The sequence below is a fragment of the Plodia interpunctella genome, chromosome 19, assembly GCF_027563975.2.
Source record: "Plodia interpunctella isolate USDA-ARS_2022_Savannah chromosome 19, ilPloInte3.2, whole genome shotgun sequence".
Lineage (NCBI taxonomy): Eukaryota > Metazoa > Arthropoda > Insecta > Lepidoptera > Pyralidae > Plodia > Plodia interpunctella.
The window spans coordinates 1,617,196-1,639,869 of NC_071312.1; the positions used below are offsets into that span (position 1 = coordinate 1,617,196).

The following is a 22,674-nucleotide window of genomic DNA, read 5'->3' on the forward strand; positions in this document are numbered from 1 at the left end:
AAAAACATACAAGCATGTTTACAAAACATAACCGAAAAATAAAATATATTCTTGTCACTCGTCCAAATGAATTAGCTGAAAACAGTGAAAGTTGGTGTAACTTTTTAAATCAACGTAGGTAGGTATAGCTACAACTGACGATAATGAAAAAAAAATTTACTCTTGTATAATAATAGAACGATTTACAGAGTTAAAAATAACAATGATCTTCATTATTGTTTCTTTTTTGTTGATCGTTGAAGATGTTGATATTGTTAAAATGTCATAAAATATGCCTAAAAAAGGAATTAAACTGCCAGGAAATAAATTAAAAAGAAAAAAACAATAGCAACAGCCAGTTGGAATTAAAAAACCAATTGCATTTTGAAAAATAAAAATATGAAGTGCAAAATCGAAATTCGAATCGCAAATCGCTCCCCAATCGACAATTAGCGAACAATGATGCCAATCATTGTACTAAAACTGTTTTTGGATTGGATTTGGTATGTGTGGCGCGTCACTGACTGAATGTCATTCGATTTATAAATACAGTTCAGCTCCAGAAATAGGTAGCTACAGGTTTTCCAGGCGTATAGCCGAAAATAAAGTCGCCTGGATTCTGTTAACAATTATATTATTGTCTCCGAGTGAGTGCTGCGTTCGATAGTGAGTGACGCTTTCGCCTATTTTCTTTTTTAATTTTATTGTGAGCTATGGATGATGATGATATGCAACAATTTTCCTTGCGCTGGCATAACCACCAGGTAGGTAAGTACTTTATTTTATGACGACACAGCCACAGGTACACATACAAACAATTTATACTACTATTTTTACTATATTATTGCGCTGTTGCAATGCTTTTTAGCGAATACTTAGTAGAAAACTAAAATCCCTAATTAATAGCTATCCTAAATATATTCTATTGTAAGTAATATTAAGGCAGTTTTAAATAATTTTTTTTTCAAAATCATTGAGAAATTAATCACACACAAGTTTGACAATAAAAATTAAACAACTCAACCCGAATCCGTTCATAAATGTCGCGAATCCTCAAAAAAAAAAGAAAACTCAAAATTCTTATCAAATAATTAAGTCTAAATTAAATCCATTTAAAGTATCAAACACACATACTTTTAATGCATATATACCCGTGGAAATATAGTGAGGACATCTCACCCATACCTAAGACACATGTTTGTTTGTACGGCTCTTTCAGATCACACATCAAGTTCGTAATTTTTTCGGCACTGATTACAATCCATAAATATACCTATCTTCACTACATAGACACTTTAGTTGGATATACTAATTTATATAATTTAAAAAAAAAAAGGTCAATTAACTGAATTGATGTTTATGCACCGAATCCCTTTGCCTTTCCATATGGACAAGACTAAATAAAAAAAAAATGTTTATGCCCTAGTTTTATTGCGAATTTCCATAACTGCAAAAAATATCGCGAATGTAGAATAATCGAATAGATAAATAAAAAAAAGTTTTGCAAATTTTAAAATTCCTCTCAACCAATATATAGTTATTTTATTAAAAGTTGATATTTTTTACATACTGCCTTTAAATGTGGTTGGTATGGTTCACATGGTACATACGACGCGCGACATTATAACTTCAGTAAAAAAAATGGTATGGAAACTACAGTCATAAATATTCATAAACAAGCACAACTTACATTATAAACAAAAATGCAATGAAGTTCAATCCAAAATTTGCTACGCCTAATTGTCAAATTTAAACATTTATTTTTACGAATCCTGGTTTACGTCCGTCACAGCCAGGAATCAAACCATAAACATAGGAGTATGAGACCATAGACAAAAAGTAGAAAGTGTAACATAGATACTGATCTCAAAATTAGTGATAACTACATACTAAAAATTAATATGAGGATATCCAAACTATACATAAAGCTATTTTTACATCGTAATCAAACTTATCAAATTTATTAAACTTAGGATGATATACATCACTTATTGTCGTCAAAAATTTACTTAAAACTAAGTCTATTGCTAACTACCAAAGCGCATAATAAACTTCACCGCAGCCTTTCCTTCAAAGTTTATTCCTTTGCCGACATAAAATCAACGTATAAAATAAATATCCTAGATCTAAAGGCGGCTGTACAATATCGCAGACATTTCGTCGAAGTTTGGTGGATTCAGCACACATACATACCGGTTTTCAATTGCGGTAAATAAAAGTCTCTCATACAAACTACGCTATGTTTCCCCGTCAGCATCTCTCTGAGTCGACGATATTGTGTAGCCGGAACATAACCTTATAAAATTATGAAGACTTTATTAGATACTAGCGTCTCGTCCCGGCTTCGCTCGAGTAAAACCATAATAAATTATACTCCTAAATCTTTCTCAGGAAATACTTTATCTATTTCGAAAAACCCGCATTAAAATCCGTTGCGCAGTTTTGAAGATCTAAGCATACTTAGAGACAGACATACAGCGAGAAGCGATGTTTTACACTATGTATACCAAAATATACTATTGATACCAAATCCCTTAAGCGGCAATAGGTTAAATTATGTGTACAAAAGTAGGTAACTTGTATAATAATTAATTAATGTACTTATTGAAAGTCCTTCAAACTTTGCTTAGCTTCCCACGCTTTTACATATCCAACACACTAATACATAATGTACACTAGTATGTAAGTACTTAATTGTTACTAACCTTGTATATCTGTTAGTTATTATAAGTATTTATGAGATTTTTATAGAACATTTTGTATCGAAATCTTTTTTTAATCAGCCTAGTATACGCAGTGTATTTATTATAAATAGAGATTCAGTTCTAGACTTCGTACATTGATTTATTAAAAATACATACTCTATGGAATCTTTGTACCTAAAAATTTAAAATTAACTGAGTTACCTATAGATAATAACCAACCTATTTTAAAAACTCATTTGAATCAGATGCTATAAACATAAATCTATTGTATAACGTTCAAAAGCGAAATAATTTTATGTACACTCATCTACAGATAACAATAGCCCACCCTCTGTTATGTCCTTGATTTATCTTTCCCTCCACTAAAATATAACCTCAAAATCAACAGAACAGCATAATCGTGGCCCTACACCGCATGTTGGGCACAGGGGCGCTGACTGACGTCACGCTGAGCGCCGGCGGAACCACGCTGAAGGCGCACAGGATAGTGCTCGCTTCGTGTAGCCAGTACTTCGCTCAGTTGTTCAAGGTATGCTCGTGTTATGATGATTTTATGATGAGCCTACTGTGGCGATAACTACCGCGCCACACGCGTAACGCCACAAGCTTTATTTAAGATGGTTCGCATTACTAATGACAGATGGAGCTACAGTCGAATCATGCTCTAACGGAGAAGTCTAGAACGCGCAGTTGAAGTTTTCAAGTTTGAGATGCATACAACTTCCGACCGCACTTCCGACATAACACTGTGATGCCTTTGTGGCGGTCGATCGTAACACTACGGTCCTGCACACTCCCCTGAAAATATCATGTTAAGCAAAAGACTCAGAAGTAAAATCCCAAAGACTCAGAAGTAAGAAAAAATAAATATAACAATTTTCCAGGACCTAGAAACTGAAAACAACACCCTTGTTGTGGTCCTCGGCTGCGAAGCCGCTGAACTGCGCCTACTCCTGACCTTCATGTACACTGGTGAGGTGACGGCCTCCAAGCATATCCTGCCTTCCTTGTTGAGATTGGCGCAGAGTCTGAAGGTGTCCGGCCTCACTGACGCTGACACGGTGAGTTCAGTTTCCTTACAGTCGTATTCATTAAGTGGGTCGTGACGAGTTAAGTGGAACAAAACGTACCCAACAACTTTCTTGGCATTATTAATAGAATGGTTTGCCTCCTCCATGTCACATAAGTACTTGGTAACAAATTATCAACTATATAGTACCTAAGGTTTCCATAGAATGTTTTCTTTCACCGGAAGCAAGTGGTCGATATAACTATTAAACTACTAGACGTGAGTCAAATTGTGACCAAAACCCACGTGGTACAAGTGAGATTTAACTTGAGACCTATCGGTTTCGCTCATCAGCTTAAACTGTTGAATGAATGACTGAATGAAGGGAAGAGACACGAGACTACCTTCAAACATATCCTGCCTTCCTTATTAAGACTGCCGCAGAGATTGAAGGTGTCAGGCCTCACTGACGCTGATACGATAAAGCCCTTTGGCGACTCATTATTATATCATCATCATGAGCACAGATAAATTAAGAAAGTCAGAGTTAGGACTTAGCCATAATTCGTGTGACAGTGTGGCACCATATGGTCACATTATCGCACCAATGCGGTGAAACTCTTTAGACGTGTGTAAGCACAGTACTTACATTTCATACATAAAATATTTCTGAGTCAGAGATTGAAGTTGGTATTTTTTATAGACTAGAAAGCAATCTAACAAATTGCATATTTTCAGAACTCCACAGTTATACCCACAGAACCAGAACCAAACCTAGACGATGCATCCCCGATCAATCTGGAGCACAAAGCCGACGCCATCTTGGAAAACTCTGACAGCAACTCGAAGCAGGACGACGAGAGAGAACCGGACTTCATGCGAGAAAGGGACAGACTGAGCAAACTAGACCAGATTGTCCAGAATTTGTATAGTACACACAAAATTGGGAACCCCATAACTACACCGATTACTGCTCCTGTATCGAATTTTGGTAAGTTGCTGACCTAACAAAGTATTGACCTATTTACTTGATTCATATACCTAGTTGGGTATCTGACTCGATTCTGTTTGTTAGTTTGAAGAGGAGATGGACCCAATAGATATATTTGTAGTTTTATTTGTAAATATTTTAGTTGTACTTGTAGATATGGGAATTAAACAAATGAACACAGAGTCCAAAACGACCCATTACCTATTACAGGTACTACTAAAAAGATAATAAATAATTTTGTCCTGTAAAAAGTACCCTCTATTAGGTTTATCTATATCAGTGTCAAATATCATCAAAATCGGCCAAGTCGTCGTTTGGAGTGTAATAATCAATGCAAACCTAAAAACAAAAACACAAATCTTTTCCCTTTAATCAGTAGTATGGATTAAAATTTATTTGGACCAGAACCGACAGACTACGACAGAAAATGGCGTCTGAACTCAGTGTGCACGATATGCAACAAGCGCCTGAGCAACCAATACAACCTGCGCGTGCACATGGAGACGCACGCGGGCCGGCGTCACGCGTGCCGCGCGTGCAGCCACGTGTCGCGCTCGCGGGACGCGCTGCGCAAGCACGTCGCCTACCGCCACCACCGCGCGGACAACTGATTTCATCTAAACCACGTTAAAGTTCACCGTTAACTTTAACATACGCAGAAAAACGCAAAGTCAGCGGCGCGCCGGATAAAATCAAAGTTAAATTTTGACGTTCAATTAGAAAAATTTAACGTAGTGTACCTAACAAGCCCTAAAGATCATATCAGATCATAGTAGCTACACATTCACCGCGCCGCTCCCACCGCCCAAATTGAACTTTAAAACATCACAGACAAGAGGCAACAACGAGCAATCTACTAATTTGTTGTTAAAGTAAAATATATCTACGTAAGATACCTTAAATCTCACTTTTCAATGAACGTCAGATTGCCGGGTGGAAGCGGTGCAGGAGTGTAATGTCAGTCAGATTAATATAGGACATAGGTACCTTATATATTTGAAGGTTAGTTAAACATATATAAATGAAATTAAATAACTATATCAATATTATTACTATTTAAAAGGTAAAGACTCGAAAGACGAACAAACAATATCATAATGTAATTTATTATAGTCTTGTAAATAAATTCACACAACGGCCATAGTCATACTAACGGATAACAATTTTATAGTATATACCTTTTAGAATTATACAAAATACAAGACGAAGATTGTCGAGTCATCAGATGACGAACAAATCTCCAATTGTAAGATAGTTTTACAATCCTGTTTTCCTGATTATGTCGAGAAACCAATGTTTAAACAACCCACCGAAAGAAATTATATTATACCCTTTAGCTTTGAAAAAATAAGTATTGGTTGCTTATATAGAAAAAAAGCCTAAACTTGTACCATGGATTTAGTAAGTCCTTCGTACCGGAGTACCTACTAATTCCATGACTCATACACATTTTCAATATCTGACGTATTATTGATATCATTATAATAACTAATTGAATATGAGACAACCAGTCGTGCTACGCCTATGGTTGCGAGAAGGTAATATTGTCAAAAAAGCTAATATGAACATTAAAGTACATTTTACGTACTATTTTACCATTTACTTATTTATTTTATTTAGTATTTTACTATTTATTATATAGTATTTTACGTACGATAGATAGAGACACTGTTCATTTTCTAATATATCTATTTAGTCAATGGCGAAAAATGCTCTTGCATAGATAGGAATGTGTTTGTATATCCCCCTTGTAAATAATAAATTATGTTTACATTTATTGTTATTTATAACCCATTTGTAAAGACAATAACGTAGGAATGTTTTAGCTGTCCAGTTTATTTTTTAATATATTTTGAGTTAAAATAATAATAATTTACTATTTATAATAATTTTGTTTGTATTGTATACTTTATTCTGTGATATTCGTTGAGGATGTTTCATCGACTAATTAAACCTTATACCTCGATTGTATAGGGTGTTAACATATTATCATTTATGCAAAGTTTCAAGTTATGTGTAACGATAATTACCGCAGAATTTTCAAATCAAGTCTTTGAAACATCTTTTTGTTTTGTTTAACTTGTTCTAGTCATTATCTAAAGATTGAATTTTGACTACGTTAATAAATGCATGTATATTGCTATATAGTCGTGTCTATAAAATATAGAAAATAATTGAGGGCGCTGTGTACTCTTAGCTGGCAACACTTGGTGATTATCAACTAATCCAGACCATTTGGTGTTGCATTGGCAAAAGTCCGTTTCCTATTCTACATATACACTGTATTTGTGTGGATACGGCGTAACGATAACACTAAAAACAAACACAATTTCTGCATACTCGCTGCCTGTTAAAGTCACTAGTGCGTATGCGACTTCGGGCACTAGATGGCGGTAATAATCGCAAAAAGCCGTGGCAGGAGTGTTTATGCGACTTGAAAGTCAAATTAATTATTTATCCAATTATTAACGTAAAAAAATGAAATGTATAAGTTAAATGTTTATAGTGTAAATCAACAAAAGACATTAGGAAAGACAATTATGATAGTAAATGTTTTACATTATTAACTTTCGTATTATTTTCAAGAAATTCCCCTTGAGAACTCGGATAATTACTAAGGAGAATAATTAAAATACCAAACATTTTATACAAGTGTATACATTTTTATTTAATCTTACATACATTTTAGTAGTAGAAACCACGTAAAAAAAAACAATAAATAATATATAAGAAATTAGTACAAAAATACTGTAGAAAATTACACACCGCCTTTCAAAAATGTACCTGCGCGCGCAGTATTAGATTATTCTTATTTTTTTATAGAATCTCTGTCCAAATGCAATCGACAGAAAAGAATATGCGCACAAAACATTGTAATGGTGCGCAGCCGCAAGCAAATCATTGCTATCTCTTTCGCTCACTATGAAACGTCTTTTCACGTGCGATCGTTAGGCGCTCTGAACATTGTACATTTCTGAACTGCCAGTTAAATGTCAAATGCGTGCACACGTTAGTTAATCGACACGATCTTTTAGATCTCAATTTCATCAAAAATCACAATTTTTGCCAGCAAATTTCAAAAGGGACTGACGACAGTAATCGATATTTAAAATTGTTCATATTTTGTTATTTATCACAAGATTTTATTTTTTAGATATAACGCTCTAAAATTGACCCAAACCAATATAGATTTATGTACATTTTATCAGAAAAATTAATATTTAAAAAAAATCATTGTATTCACACCTTTTTCTTCATATATAAATGTATTTAAACAAACAAAAATACTGAGAAAACAATTTAAATCAAATAGAACTTTACTCCGTTAAACATAGAGATCAAAACGAAGTCATCAGTCCCAAAAAAAACTCGTAGTGTTAGTACCAATTAGGTCCTTTAGCTGAGCATTCAATATTACAACTAAAATACAAGCGATATAAATATGTTAGCATTTCATTTGCTTATAAACAAATTATAATATTTTTCAAATAATCGCCTTAGTGATATAGTTGGAAAAAATATAGGAATATTAGGAACTTCTTTTATAAATATATTACGTTCACTCGATGTATTGATATCCAATTTTTGTATCCGATTATAGATAATATATACCATTACAGTTATATATAAAAGTATAAATATATTGAGTTTAAAAATAATTTTGTAGATAATGGACATTAAAAAATATCAGTTCATAGAATTATACTTTTATCCAACTATACAAAAACTATTTATAGCAGACGATACATCCATATAAATAAATGCATGTAATCTCAATATGTATAAAATACAGGATATATAATTTGCCACGAATATATATATATATATATATATATATATATAGTGAAAAACACTTTCACATTTCATGGATGTATCGTGTTCTAAAATAGTCCCTTCAATTAGGCTTTTTTATTATATATTAAATAATCTTCACACTAGTGCTATTCATATGTGAAGCCTCTTTTTTGTCTGTTTGTTTGTTTGTAATATATTTATTGCAGGGAAATAAGTAAATAAATTAATATTAATGCCAGAATGATACATGTATAACGACAGACATACGTATAAGTATAACAAAACCATTCAAATTTGAGACTGTACATTGTACATCGCGAAAATATTTTATCACTCTTCACGCTCGTAAAATTATGATTGGATATAAGCCAATTAACATTAGAACGATTATTCATAATATTGTTTGCATTACAGTATTCCCACGCAACAGACGTAAAAATCAGAGTATATTAATATATACTATACACCTCGATAGTAAAGCAGTAAAGCGACATTTAACCCTCAAAATTTCACTTAAGTATCTTAATGTATAATCAACACTTGCACATTATATATTAGCTCAAACGAATAACACTAGTATGAAGCATAGTTATCTTGCAGATACACACAATTTGGGACAGAAAGGGATGGAGGTATACGAAAGAAAGAGAAACAGGACGTCCGTCCTTTTCTATTAAATACGTGCATCCCTTTCTTTAGACCCTATTGTCCGATAGGGTATCCTAAGCCTTAGGCACGTTCCATATACGAGTGTTGGCGTCTTGTCCTACCGAAACTATTGTCTCATCGTCCAGCCACGCGATACCTGTGATTTGGCTTTGAGGGTGTGCATCTGGAATTAAAAAAAAGCCATACAAGTTTCAAAAAAGATTTCTTTTTAGACAGGAGTCCTGTAACAAGTTTCGTTTGTTACCTCTTCACGCTCTATCTACTCAACCAATTTTCTTGAAATTTTGCATATATGTGGTTTGAAGTACGAAGAAGGATATAGGGTACCTTTCATCCCAGAAAAATAACTGCTCCCGTGGGAAATCAAACGGGCGAAACCGCGGACAAAAGCTAGTGTTTAACAAAATGTTACATTAGAGTGTGAACTGAAGCGGTAGTGGTGTAATGATTAAGACGCCCGCCTGTGGATCGAAAGATCTCAGGTTCGTATCCTACTCGTGCCGTATGAGTTTGTATACTGTCTGACTCATATATTATAGGAGTTTTCATAGAACACCACATGCTTCCGGTGAAGGAAAACATCGTGAGGAAACCTGCACACCGGTGTACAGTTTAGTCCACTAGTGTGTGCGAGTACCTGCCACTAGGTGACGATAAGTGGTCGTAAAAGGCTTGTCAGATGCCTTTAGGCGACTTGAATAAAATCTGACACCGGTGTTAGCAATAACACACACGATATGATGATGATTAATTTATATAATGTATTTGTATTTTTTTATAGTCATGAAAATATTTTATAGTAATGAGAACTATTTTAGTTTCAACAAAATCCAACAATAAGTACCGTGAATATTGTTTACATGTCAAGACTCGTGAGAAGAAACGAGAGCAAAGAGTAGAACCCTCATCTTCACGTGTTAACGATTGTATTCCAATTTGGTCTAATAAAAGTCTCAAAAGCAAAAAATAATAATTTTGTCATGTAGTTTCTATTGTTTTTTTTTTTTACCAAATAAACAGTTATTCTTTCTTCATTCGGGAGCCCCGCCCCAAAGCCTAAAGCCTTCTTGATTAACATTAAAAAAAAATTGTCATTAAATTTGGAAAAAAGTTTAGATTGCATACTCACTCTTGATAATAATATGCTTGGCGGGCGCGGCCACGCTCCACACGATGATGTTGGTGTCGAGCGCGCCGGAGCTCACGCGGCCGCAGTCGGGGCTGAAGGCCACACAGTTCACTCTGGCGGTGTGGAAGCCCCATTCCTTGTTGTGGGCCAGCTGCGGACAAACAATATCATATATGATTTTATTTAACTTGCTATGTAACTAAATATTTTGTATCAGTTCTCGTAACCTGTTTTGACATACCTTTTGACTATATACATTATGAGTCATGATTACTTAAATAAATAAATTATTCATTCATTCATTACTTAGTACTTTGTATATTATTGGAAAAAACATTGTAAGAAACAATAATGGTAAGCCGATCTGACACGATAGAGACCAACCACTGTTCAAATGAGTTTCTTTCGGCATTTCTTCTCAGCAGTGGTCGTTCCGAAATGCCAGTAGTTTGTAGCTTGTGAGAAATTACTATTTAATTTAAAAATTGACGTGAAAAAGTGCCTGTGAAGGTCTAATGTGTGAATGAATGATTTGAATGTGAACACGTCGAGTGGAAAATCTTGCAATTTAAGTTTGAAACAGAGTTTTCAACCGATTGAGCTGAAATTTTGTGCACACATTCAGTATCCAAACTCCTCAATCTCTGCATTTGGATATACGCATAGCGGTATCATAATCGAAGTAGTTCAATCAAACACATCGATGAAACTTTTAGATTGTGGATTTACACAAAATCTATGAAAAAAATATTGGCGAAAAATTTAACTTTGAACGCGAATTTCCCAGAACGGCTTCAATGTTCCGAGCCAAACAAACGAACGAACAGACATTACAATACAACATTTATTGCACAAATTAGTTACATAGTATACATATGTACAAAATATATTACCACACATGTGACATGACATCATGATTTAGATAAGTGTTGCTGAACTATCGATAGTTTCCATTGAAAAAGGCCATACTATCGTAAAGCATATCGGATAGCAATTTTGGAGCAATACTATTGATAAAGAGTAATCCTATCGATAATATCGAACCGTGATAATGATTAGACTATCGATAGTATCGATAACATTGTTTTGCAATATAGATCGATAGTATTGCTATTTATCAATAGTATTGCACCAAATTCGGCTACCGATACTATCGATTGCGTTTCTATTGACTATCGATATCGATAACGTTTGAGGAAAGTAACTTTTCCTCAAACTATCGCCAGTCAATCGAAACGCAACTGCAACACAAATTTAAAGATACATTACCTTATATTCATCAGTGGAATACAAAACCACTTTCCTATTGGCGTCGCAGGCGACCAGATAGCTGGAGTCGGCGCTGAAGCGCGCGTCCGCGATAGCTCCGAGCTGCGGCAGCTCCGCGCTCGCCGACAGCGTGCGCACGTCCAACGTGTAAATGTGGACTTTGTTGTCCGCACCTGGATATATATTTAATGACGTATATAAAAAAATGTGTAATAACATCCAGGTGCGGACAACAAAGTCCACACACACACACATATATATATATATATCGAGACTTGTGTCGTTTCTCTCAACAGTACCATATTTTATAATATATACATATATAGATAAACATCCAAGACCCAGGTCTATCTGAAAAATATTGTTTGCCATGTTTACCTGACCGGGGATCGAACCCGTGACTCCCAATGTAGCATTCTGACATGATGACCACGGATGTCGTAAAATAATAATAATAATAAAAGAACAATTTCAATCTAACAACAAAAACCACATTTGACGACCTCGGTGGCGCAGTAATAAAGTGCTTGCCTCTGAACCGAGAGGTCCCGGGTTCGATCCCCGGTCGGGTCATGACGGAATATGATCTTTTTTCTGATTGGCCCGGGTCTTGGATGTTTATCTATATATGTATTTGTTATAAAATATAGTATCGTTGAGTTAGTATCCCATAACACAAGTCTCGAACTTATTTTGGGGCTAGCTCAATCTGTGTGATTTGTCCTTATATATTTATTTATATATTCTAAGAAAAATAATAATAAAATATTTATTGAGTAAAAAAAACAAATTACAAAAGTTGTTATTACCTTCTAGTTAGTATTATACAAAATATATTTACCGATATAAAAATTATAAAATTATTTATACTTTATATAGTACCAAAGTTATTAAACTTTATTTTTCCAGGCTAAATTTTAAAAACAGAGAGAAGAGAGGAAACCTGAATAGATAGATAGATGAAAACTTCATAAATATGTGATGCCAAAAAGACATGTGAGATGACTTTAGGCGACTCGAATAAAATCTGACAACAATGCTAGCAAATAACACATTCAATAAACAAGCATTGCGGCTTTTTTGTACCATGTTTACAACAATCAATTCATTCATTCCTTCATCCATTCGTTCATTCATTCGTTCATCATTCATTCATTCATACATTCATTCATTGAATACATACCGCCAACAGCAACGTGTCTCGACTTGGGGTCAATAGCCACACACGTAGGTTCGTAACTGAGCGGCAGCGAAGATTGTTTGCTGTTGCCGATCACCACTGCTAGCTGAAATGTAAGTAGTCGGTAGTTTCGGAGATTACCCGCCTCAAACATACAAACGCTTACTATGCTCTTTATAATGATAGTATAGATAGGCAAGTGTTTGTGAGTTTGTATGTTTGAGGCGGGGGTAATCTCCGAGACTACCGAACCGATTACCGATTTCAATTTTATTTTCACCATTAGAAAAATACATTATTTAAGATTGATCTCAAAATTCCCACTTGAGCGATGCCCCGTGCAACATCTAGTTTATAATAATAGTATAGATAGTATAAATAGAGATGTTACCTCTTTTACAGTGGCGACGATGGTGGTGTCATCATCAACGATGTGGTCCATACCGCGAGGCTGAGACCCGAGCGGGATGGCGGCGTCGGTGTACGACGGTACGTCACCTGGAAACATAACGGGTATATACCAAAGGGTAGCGTTTCTTTCCAAGAATCCCAACTGATTTATGTAAATGCCAAAGTATGTTTTGTTTGTTACCACATCACGCATCAATTCTACTGGACCGATTGTTATGAAATTTGTTACACGGATAGAAAATAACCTGGAATGGAAAACCTGGAACATATAGGGTACTTTTTATCCCGAAGATTGCTACGGGCTATATTTTATCTCAAAATCCCCACGGGAGCGAAGCCCCGGGGCGCAGCTAGTATTATAAATGCGAAAGTAAGTTTGTTACCTGTTCACGCTCTATCTACTGAACCAATCTTCTTGAAATTTTGCACACATATAGTTTGAAGTATGGAGAAGAACATAGGGTCCATAAGACATAGGAACGCGCGCGTTAATTTTCCGCGATGAAAGGTATTTCATCGCGGAAAAATAACGCTAGCGAAGCCGCGGGCAATAGTTAGTAAAAAAATTAAAATGAATTTATTGATAATGTTTTTTATACACAGTTACACTTGTGTTAGCATATACATGTATTGTATATATTATATTTTTTTTATTGCCATAACTTAATGTAGGTAATAAAATCGAATTCTAATTTACTTACAAATAATATATGTGTTTAAAATAAAGTTGTAAAACGATAACACTCGGTCGGGCGCCATCTTGTTGTTTACGTCTTACTATTTAAAACTAAGAGCGCATCGTCAAGTGTCATTCGTTCCTTCGTTGTCGGCCTGTGCACATCGAATATACTACTTGGTGAGTCATTATTATAAAAATACTTTATACCTTTATTTATTGTTCATTTACTTGCTATTGCCGTATTTACTATTGTTTATTAATACTCCGATTTGCTTAAATTAAACTAGATAATGAAATATAACTGTTGTTTTGCTTAAATACCGACAAAACTATAACTATGCTATTCAAGACTTGCTTCATGACGGCTCTGTGGGCAAACAGTTCTTCAAATTTTGCAGCTTCGACATACATTGCTGGTCTTTCCTAGTGATAAATAAAAGTTATATTACAAATAAAGCATGATACCTTCAGCCTGAGGAATAGCCTTGCGCAGGTTATCGTCTATACCGCAGGTGAGTAGCGCTCCGTCCTTGCTGGCCCTCATGCCGTTGACCTGGTTGCCGTGACCTTGACCTTGGACGTGGCGACCTTCACCTGTCAACAACAGTTCGTATTACATAAGTATGAATAAATATTCGCCGGTGAACCGAAAGGTCCCGGATTCGAATCCTATACTCGTGCCGCATGTATGCATGCCCAATCGTAACGTTTTCATAGACCACCCACTTGCTGCCGGTGAATTAAAACATCGTGAGCAAAATCTGCACGGTGGTTAACTATTTGTTACAAGTATGTATGCGACTAACTACTTGTTTCATTACAATCCGTCAATTTTCTTGAGGAAGTACTTTACATTCTCGTCTGTGTACAAATTTGAAAAATTGTAATGACAGCGCGTCCGCAGCGGTCGAAACGCTCTGCGAACCACCCCCTTACCCGTTTCAATGTCCCACATAGTGGGTCCCTTACCAGTTTCAATGTCCCACATAGTGGGTCACTTACGAGTTTCAATGTCCCACATAGTGGGTCCCTTACCAGTTTCAATGTCCCACATAGTGGATCCCTTACCAGTTTCAATGTCCCACATAGTGGGTCCCTTACCAGTTGTTTCAATGTCCCACATAGTGGGTCCCTCACCAGTTTCAATGTCCCACATAGTGGGTCCCTTACCAGTTTCAATGTCCCACATAGTGACACAGCCGTCATGGCTCGCTGTGTAAACATGTTTCCTCCCGGGATGTAGCGCGAGGCTGGTGATGGGCTTGTTGTGTCCCATCAGCACCTGTCTGGGCTTGTTCGGGTTGTCTACGTCCAGGTAGTTGATCACTCCGGACAGGGACACCGAGAGGAGATGCTTGCCTTGCCAGAGGCAGGACACCTGGGGAATAATTGTTTGAAGTTTATAACTCGGCCACGTTCACTCTGAATCTCTAAATAAATGTTAATTCTACATGAAAAAGTTAAAGTATGCAGAAATTACATCTGTTGACTTGATAAACTGCTTTTTCAACTCAACTACACTTTAATCCTACTATCGTGAATTATTTTCACGTGTCTCACGACTACCTGGTAGACAAGATCTCGTGTCTCACGACTACCTGGTAGATCAGAACTAGGCCAAAAATTTTATTGTTTTAAGTGATAATCAATAATGTTCAAAGGGATAATCGAAAAGTAGGTTTTCCTTCTTTAGATGTAGGAGAGGTACCTCAAAACTGCAGCTTCTACAGTTATTTTAATTTCATTGATTACGAGTTCAAATAAAACTAAATTAGTTTTAAATATTCAAATAAAATTATATTTATTTATTTGTGTAAACAACACAACAATGTAAATATAAAATTTACAAATAATTACTTATTTTCGCAAAATAATAATGAGATAAAAAAGTTAATTATAACTTTTGTCCGTTCAGTTACCTGTTGGTCCTCAATAGCAGCGCCCATATTGAACAGTGTCGCCCTCTGCATGGTCTCGATATCCCAGATAGCGCAGGTCTTGTCCCCGGAACACGACAATAACTGCTTACCATCGGGTGACCACGCGATACCGTACACACCACCTTTATGCGCAGGGGAGCCGATCTGTGGGGTAATTCTCGTATTTTTAAGCTGCAAGTCCCGACTTGGTTCGGGCAAAACCATAATACTTCCTAAAGAATCCGACTAATGTTAAAAAAAATACAGACAGATGCGACAGGGGATTTATCATCACATATTAATAAACAATGTCATCTACCGCGTCTGTCTGTCTGTTCGCGATGAACTTAAAAATTACTGCATGGATTGTCATGCGGTTTTCACCAATAGATAGAGTGATTCCTGAGGAAGGTTTACGGGTATAATTTATAATGTTTTTATAATTTATACCCTGTTTCTAGTTTTTATGTAAGGATGTGGCCGTAGTTGAAACAACTCGATGTCAAAGCCTATAGAAAACGGAGCAAACGGAACAACACGAAACAACGTCGCAATGAGGCCTGGCACTTAGACTACATAGTTAATCAATCAGTAAGTATATTACCTCTCCTTTCAGCTCGGAGGTGGCGCCATCATACAAGTATATCTTGCCATCAAAGCCGGCCGAGGCGAATAAACTCCCATCAGGGCTGTAGCGGACGGCTTGGGCGAAACGGGTGTGCTCCTGTGAAAGAATTAATGATTCAGAATTCTTTATTTCAACATTAGATGCTACGTCAAAAATATAACTAGCAGAATTCCCACGGGAGTGAAGCCCCGGGGCGCAACTAATCTGCCTCTGTAATCACTATATCTATTTAAAACACCCGCAACAAAATCCGTTGCTTAGTTTTAAAGATCTAAGCATATATAGGGACAGACAACGGGAAGCGACTTTGTTTTATACTATGTAGTGATTAAGTCTATGATTTAGTCTATACTATGGAGTGAGTAAGTGAAGAAGCGGCGCAACAAACTTCACCACAGCCTTTTTTGAAAAAAGGTAATTTTAACAAAATAAAGTTTTACGCAGGATGTGTTGTAATTAGAACTTGATTCACTACACACATGCCAGAGGTAGACATCGATGGGTGAATTTCACGAGCGTTTGGACGCGGCGTGTAGCGTTTCATTAGTGTCGCCCTTTTTTTTAATAAAGATTTTTTTTTAAATTAAACATGTATGAAATTAACATTGTACCAGTACTTTACTTATAAAATGGGATAATTAAATTGATTACTGTGTATGGTACAATTTAATAAACACTAATGACAGCCCGCGGCGGAGTTTAAAACGCTCGTGATATTCACCCTGGTACAACCTCACTCTCATCTATTCTCTAATGTGAATGCTTCAGTACTTTATTTCAGCCGTCAAATAGCAGTGCTTGCATTGTTAAATTCTGGTTTGAAGGGTGAGAAAAGCAGTGTAATTATATAGTTTCTATGGCAAAAGACAATAAGGTCTTGTAGTCGACAACACCCTTGGCGTCCCTAAGCTGCAGTGGCCACTTCGGGTGGGCCGTATGCCTATTTACCTATTTGTTAGTATAAAAAAGTACAAATTTTACCTGCTTAGTGCACTTGAATTTGAACGGCGGGCCCTCGAACACAGCAATCGTGTTGTCCTCCGAAGCTGTGACGATGCGGAACGGACGTGACGGACGGAAGTCCACAGAGTTGATCGGCTTTGATTGGCCACTGATCTCGCCCACTGACGTGCCCGTCTCTGACATGAACACGTGGCCGAATCTGGAACAAAAGAACGTTTTGAACTTTAATATGACTTGTTAAAGTCAATGTCATTTTTGACATAAGCTTTTATTGTGGCCAAAGAGACCTCATTGAATTCAATATGTGACAAAAAAGTAACGTTAGTGCAGTAAACCGTTAAGGAGTTCACAAGTCCGGAGCCGTACCTGGGTGCACCATCAGGTCATACATATCATAATAATGATATTGTTGTCACGGAAACTGAAGCGGCATAAAAATTTGACTGCTGTAGAAGCAGATATAGGTAAAATTGCAACTCGCAAATTTGATTACAAGATGACAGACAGAACAAGCAAAACTAAATTGAAACTTGTAAAATAGGAGATTTCTACTCACCTCTCTCTGCCCTCTCCAACAACTACCATCCGTTGGCTGTCCGCACTCCATGCTATGTCCTTGATGGGACCTCCTATTGGCTGAAATTCATTCTTCAAAATATGCTCCTTGTTCACCGTGTCCCAGATCCTGATTTTGCCTGACACATCTGAAAGAATCACATCAGGTTAGATTTGCAACAGATACAATACAACTAACACATGTTCTAGTAACTGGAAATATATATAATGATAATGTTTTAATAATAAATGTGAAAGATAATACGTGTTTCTTTCACGTCAAAACGGAGCATTGGGTCTTTACTTTTACAACGAAACTTTAATCAAAATAAAACTTATTTATGATCAAGTGTCCATCTACAAATATTCCAAAAATATAGTCATATACAGCAAATGCACTGCTGAGCAATGGTCTCCCCCAACACCCTCGAAGTTCTATCCGATGCCAAATACAATAATTTATTCTTAAAACTTCGCAGATCATAACTACGGTTGCGGTGGGTGCATGGGTTAACAGAAATTCCCCGTGGACCCACGGTTGGGTGGACGGGTCGCGGCTCATTAGAAATCCAATGCCTCAATCGCATTATTAATTAGGTTCCTTTTTAACTTTCCATACGTGTACGGAACCCTAAAGGCTAAAACGCGCTAGGTTACGCGTTGCATCTATCAAAGCCTCGCTTGTCATAACGAGCAAGTGTTACATTTTATTGCGTTTGTTTATAAATATTCCGGATTCAACGCTGGCTCTGTGCCAGTTGGGACGCATATCTCCAGAATTAAACCGGAGATGTAAAGTTAATGCTAATAATTTTCCTGGAGTATATTATGTTTTACTGTTACGAGTCTTAAAGAAAAGCGGTAGTAGGAGTGAAGGGAAACCGTGTCCTGACAATTTGGATCACTGTATCTGTCCCTTTCTAACTAAATAACCGTATTTCGCCAAATGTGCCCCATTTTTCATCATTCACTCATCACTAATCATTTTTTTACTCAAAGACGTGTAAAAAAGCTTTAATTATTTACATAATTAATTACGCAGATATGGTATTAGCATTGCAAAATAACATGTAAAATTTTCGAATGTATTCAGGGTAATCAGACAAAGACAATAAAACCGAATGGATGTGAGAAGAAATATAAAAAAAAATTTTGATATACATAGATATGGTTATAAGAAAAAAATGCTTTGAAGATAGGCAGGAGGCAGGTCGTAAAATTGTAGCCAAATATTCAAAATTCAATTATTTTAAGTAAACCCAGGATTTTGTCACAACCAGGAATGCATCCGAGAACATGAGAGCAAGTAGAGAGAAAAATACATAATAAGTAGAGAGAAAAGAGTAAACAAAATTAATATTTTCCATTGGTTAGTGTAGTTATATTATCGATCGATTTGGTCATCATTTAAAACTTTCATATGTACTGTCGACAGCACATCAACCTACCCAAATTCATTGTAAAGTCGCTATTCGCATAGAGGTTCATGTAGGGTAACTTGATGTGCGGTTGACTGTACCTATACGGATCTCCAGCCACCATAATTAAACTTTGAAGTGTACCGCATGCTTCGTTGGACACAGCGTGTATGTTATATTAAAATCATTTACATGATGATACGGCCAAGCATTGTTTTTGGGTTCCTCACTACTCTTCTTTTTGAAAAAAATAATTGTATTTAAATCTGCTGACTATACATAATGGAATTTTATTCCAGGTACACTGTTTAATTGACTAGTGACACGTTTTTTTTAAGTAAGCTAGATATTTTGGCATAGTTATACACGAGTTTATAGGTATGATAAAAAAACACATGAAAAACTGGTAAACATCGCTAAAAATATAAGTATTTATTTATAATATTGACATTTTGTTAAGTTTAAATTTTCCTGTATATTTTTATGTTGCAATTAATTATATTGATATTGTTAGAATAGATAGTGAGGAATGTTTAGGCGTAATCTATTATAGTTTTAGTTAGCTATAATTTTAAATTAGAAGACGGAACCCACACGCTTCAACCACGCTTGCTTGACCGCGGCGCGGCTGTAATTGACTTTCGCCATAAAAAGTAAAAAAAACTGGGAGCCAGTTACTTTCGCACTTATAAAATAGTATGTTATTATTATTTATCAAATGTAATACTTATTGAATCAGTAAAAATGTAAGTATAATGTTAAAAAAACATGTTACTGACTTGAGATATTTTAAATCAGTTTCTATTATTATTTTATTTACTAGGCATTCAGAGACTCTAAGAGTACATTCCAGCAGGCCTAGCATCAACTTTTACAGAACAATTCCAAAGAAACTCAGTTCAATTTAGGCACCTAAAATGAATCTCATTCATACTAAAAATTAAGTTGATGGTACGAATTTGTGATGCAGTTCCGTTTAGGTCGTAGAGTGGATCGCGTTAAAAGATGATGGTAAGCCCCCAGATATATAAAATAAAACAAAAATCTACTCAATAAACCATACTACTATACAGCTTTTCACTATCAATAACATATAGATTTATAGTAATACGATAAAATATGAGTCACATTCAAAATATGTTGTTATACATATATAAAAATAATCATTATATATATATACATGAGGAAAATGAATCATAGTTTCTGATTAGAGCAAGACAAACATATTGTGTTATACTTGAACTAAGCTAATTTGTGATGAAGAATTGTAAAATAAAATATGATCTTTATTGCTAGGAATAAGGCTAGGTTAGTGATTTGTATTTTAGAGGTACAATTTCCGTTGAGTTGTTGAGGAAATTTCTATTGTTAATTTGGACAGATTTATGTTATAAAATGTTTAGTTGTATGATTTTTTCAATTCTTTAATTGGAATTTCCATGCGTAAGTTTTAAAAATTAAAATATATATATGTACAAATCACATGAACATTCCAAACTAAAGACATTATTATGTAATATTAATTCACAAACAAGGTTCAGCCCTTTTCTGCCGGTTTAGGAGGCCTATGATATTGTGCTAATCTAATCCACATACAACCTGCGACTTTAGTGATGTCATCTGCCCACCTTGCTGTATTACATATAATTGGGAACACTCATTGGTGCATACTAGGCACCAAACTAAATGGAACCAAACATATTTTTATGCTGCTTGACACACCCAAATTCTGTATAAATATTCCCATGTTTGGAATCAAACCAAAGACTTTGAAATGGTGCAAGAGATGACCAATACATGCAACACACTAATTGACATATTTACAAAATTAATAACAATTAAAATCTCTATCATTTCAACATTACTGACACCTAAACTTAATATTCTGGAGACTAAGCTCCAAGTTCGATCCCTGAATATAATGTACCTGAGCCTTAAAGACATAGTACGAAGAGTTTTTACTGCACAACAGAGAACCACACTTGTGTGTGTGTACAGTGGAACCTGGGCTCCAATGCCTGACAGCTGTAAAAACTACTGGGAAAACCAGACTTGTTAACAATTTATAACATAACTAGCTGTTTACTGGGACAAAAAGTAGACTATGTCACTCTAGATACAAGAACTTTAAACTTCTAGTCCTATAACTATACTAACATGAAAAAACACCTTCATACAATGCTCTTTTTAGATGTGAAAGAAGGAGAAAACAAAGATACTTTCATATTTATAATATTATAGATGGAATGGATATTAATATGTAAGTTAGTATCATCACCACTTATGTTTTAAACAAGTTTTACATCTACCATAAATAGCAGAAAAACTATATTTTGCAATTCTACTGAAAAACAATAACCTCAAAACAATTCTATGAGTTTATATAGTTATGGCTCTAATTTACTTGAAACTCACCAAGTAAGATCTTATCTAAACTACTTTATCTACCAAATTAAGTATTTATCACATTAAAAATGGACGGTTGAACAACTTCTAAAATCATGCAAAACCAGAATATTACAGTTCAAATATTTAAACTAGCTAGCTATATTCTACACAAGTCTTACCTCCAGATGCAATGTAGAATCCACTTGGAGAATATTTAGCGACGTTTACTTGACACGAGTGTTCCGTATACACATCTGCGATTGCTGGATTCTCAATATCCCTGATTATAACGGAGTTTCCATTCGTGTATAAGAAGTTACGGCCTTTCGGGTCCCCACCTAACACCAATGGTGTCCCTCGCTGGGTCCTTGGTAAAGCCGCAAAAGTATATTCTGCGGAATCGCAAACATTAAATCATATATTCGTTTTCAACATGAAATAACTATAGAACAAGATTTATCAACGAAATCAACCCTGAGTAATATCACACCATGCTTCTGCTAAATACTATCCCAAAATAACTTACTATTAGAATACGACATTTTGTCCTCACACTTTAACAATTTTATACTTTACAGACTAATTAATAACTATGCTTTGTTTAGTACTTTTCGATTTATTTAAGAAAACACATTCAGCCGCTACCACTCCATATTAGCCTACCAAAAAAGTGACGTATCTGACTTTTATTTGTAATGTTGGTAAAGGCTTTTATAGAAATGTCCTTTTATGGACTTGCTTCTCAATCGAATGGATACGAATCTTATCGATAAAAAAAACCAATTCGACAATAACAACCTTGACTTGAACTTACAAAGGTGATAACTTGGTTATAAAGCAATAGCATTAGACAGTTATACGATTTTTTTATTAATTTGGCGTGTTGCGCTCCATTATAGAACCATTCCATAGCCTCCCGTAAATGTCGCACAAATGATTAACCTAGGCAAAGCTGATAGACTAATAGCACTCCCAAGAAGGGTTGAC

General features: G+C 35.5%; 2 protein-coding genes across 4 annotated transcripts; one reads left to right on the forward strand and one right to left on the reverse strand.

Annotated features, from left to right (window-relative positions):
• The first annotated feature begins 296 nt into the window (after positions 1–296).
• Positions 297–8,523, forward strand: LOC128678339 (protein tramtrack, beta isoform-like). 3 transcript variants are annotated; one of them, XM_053759803.2, is made up of 5 exons: positions 297–743; positions 3,073–3,213; positions 3,569–3,745; positions 4,432–4,684; positions 5,090–8,523. In XM_053759803.2, the coding sequence occupies exons 1-5, from the start codon at positions 693–695 to the stop codon at positions 5,293–5,295; spliced, it is 828 nt and encodes a 275-aa protein (XP_053615778.1). In that variant the 5' UTR covers positions 297–692; the 3' UTR covers positions 5,296–8,523. The 3 variants fall into 3 exon arrangements, with proteins under 3 accessions (XP_053615778.1, XP_053615779.1, XP_053615780.1); XM_053759804.2 differs by having other exon boundaries at positions 303–747; XM_053759805.2 differs by having other exon boundaries at positions 304–645.
• Positions 7,327–22,372, reverse strand: flr (flare). Its single transcript, XM_053759799.1, has 13 exons — positions 22,214–22,372; positions 21,867–22,079; positions 17,883–18,030; positions 17,345–17,525; positions 16,340–16,459; positions 15,736–15,900; positions 14,987–15,194; positions 14,282–14,410; positions 13,118–13,224; positions 12,730–12,832; positions 11,547–11,719; positions 10,278–10,428; positions 7,327–9,311 (listed from the first exon to the last, which is right to left on the reverse strand). The coding sequence occupies exons 1-13, from the start codon at positions 22,227–22,229 to the stop codon at positions 9,202–9,204; spliced, it is 1,824 nt and encodes a 607-aa protein (XP_053615774.1). The 5' UTR covers positions 22,230–22,372; the 3' UTR covers positions 7,327–9,201.
• Positions 22,373–22,674: the final 302 nt, after the last annotated feature.

What these genes read in the sequence shown, in the direction of transcription:
- LOC128678339 (XM_053759803.2), top strand. Translation starts at nt 693, where the DNA reads ATGGATGATGATGATATGCAACAATTTTCCTTGCGCTGGCATAACCAC. An exon ending in TGCGCTGGCATAACCACCAG is followed by an intron (nt 744 to 3,072) that starts GTAGGTAAGTAC and finishes CAAAATCAACAG; the next exon opens with AACAGCATAATCGTGGCCCT. An exon ending in GCCTCACTGACGCTGACACG is followed by an intron (nt 3,746 to 4,431) that starts GTGAGTTCAGTT and finishes GCATATTTTCAG; the next exon opens with AACTCCACAGTTATACCCAC.
- flr (XM_053759799.1), bottom strand. An exon ending in ATTCTACATTGCATCTGGAG is followed by an intron (nt 18,031 to 21,866) that starts GTAAGACTTGTG and finishes TGATTCTTTCAG; the next exon opens with ATGTGTCAGGCAAAATCAGG. An exon ending in CAAGCATATTATTATCAAGA is followed by an intron (nt 9,312 to 10,277) that starts GTGAGTATGCAA and finishes TTTTAATTCCAG; the next exon opens with ATGCACACCCTCAAAGCCAA.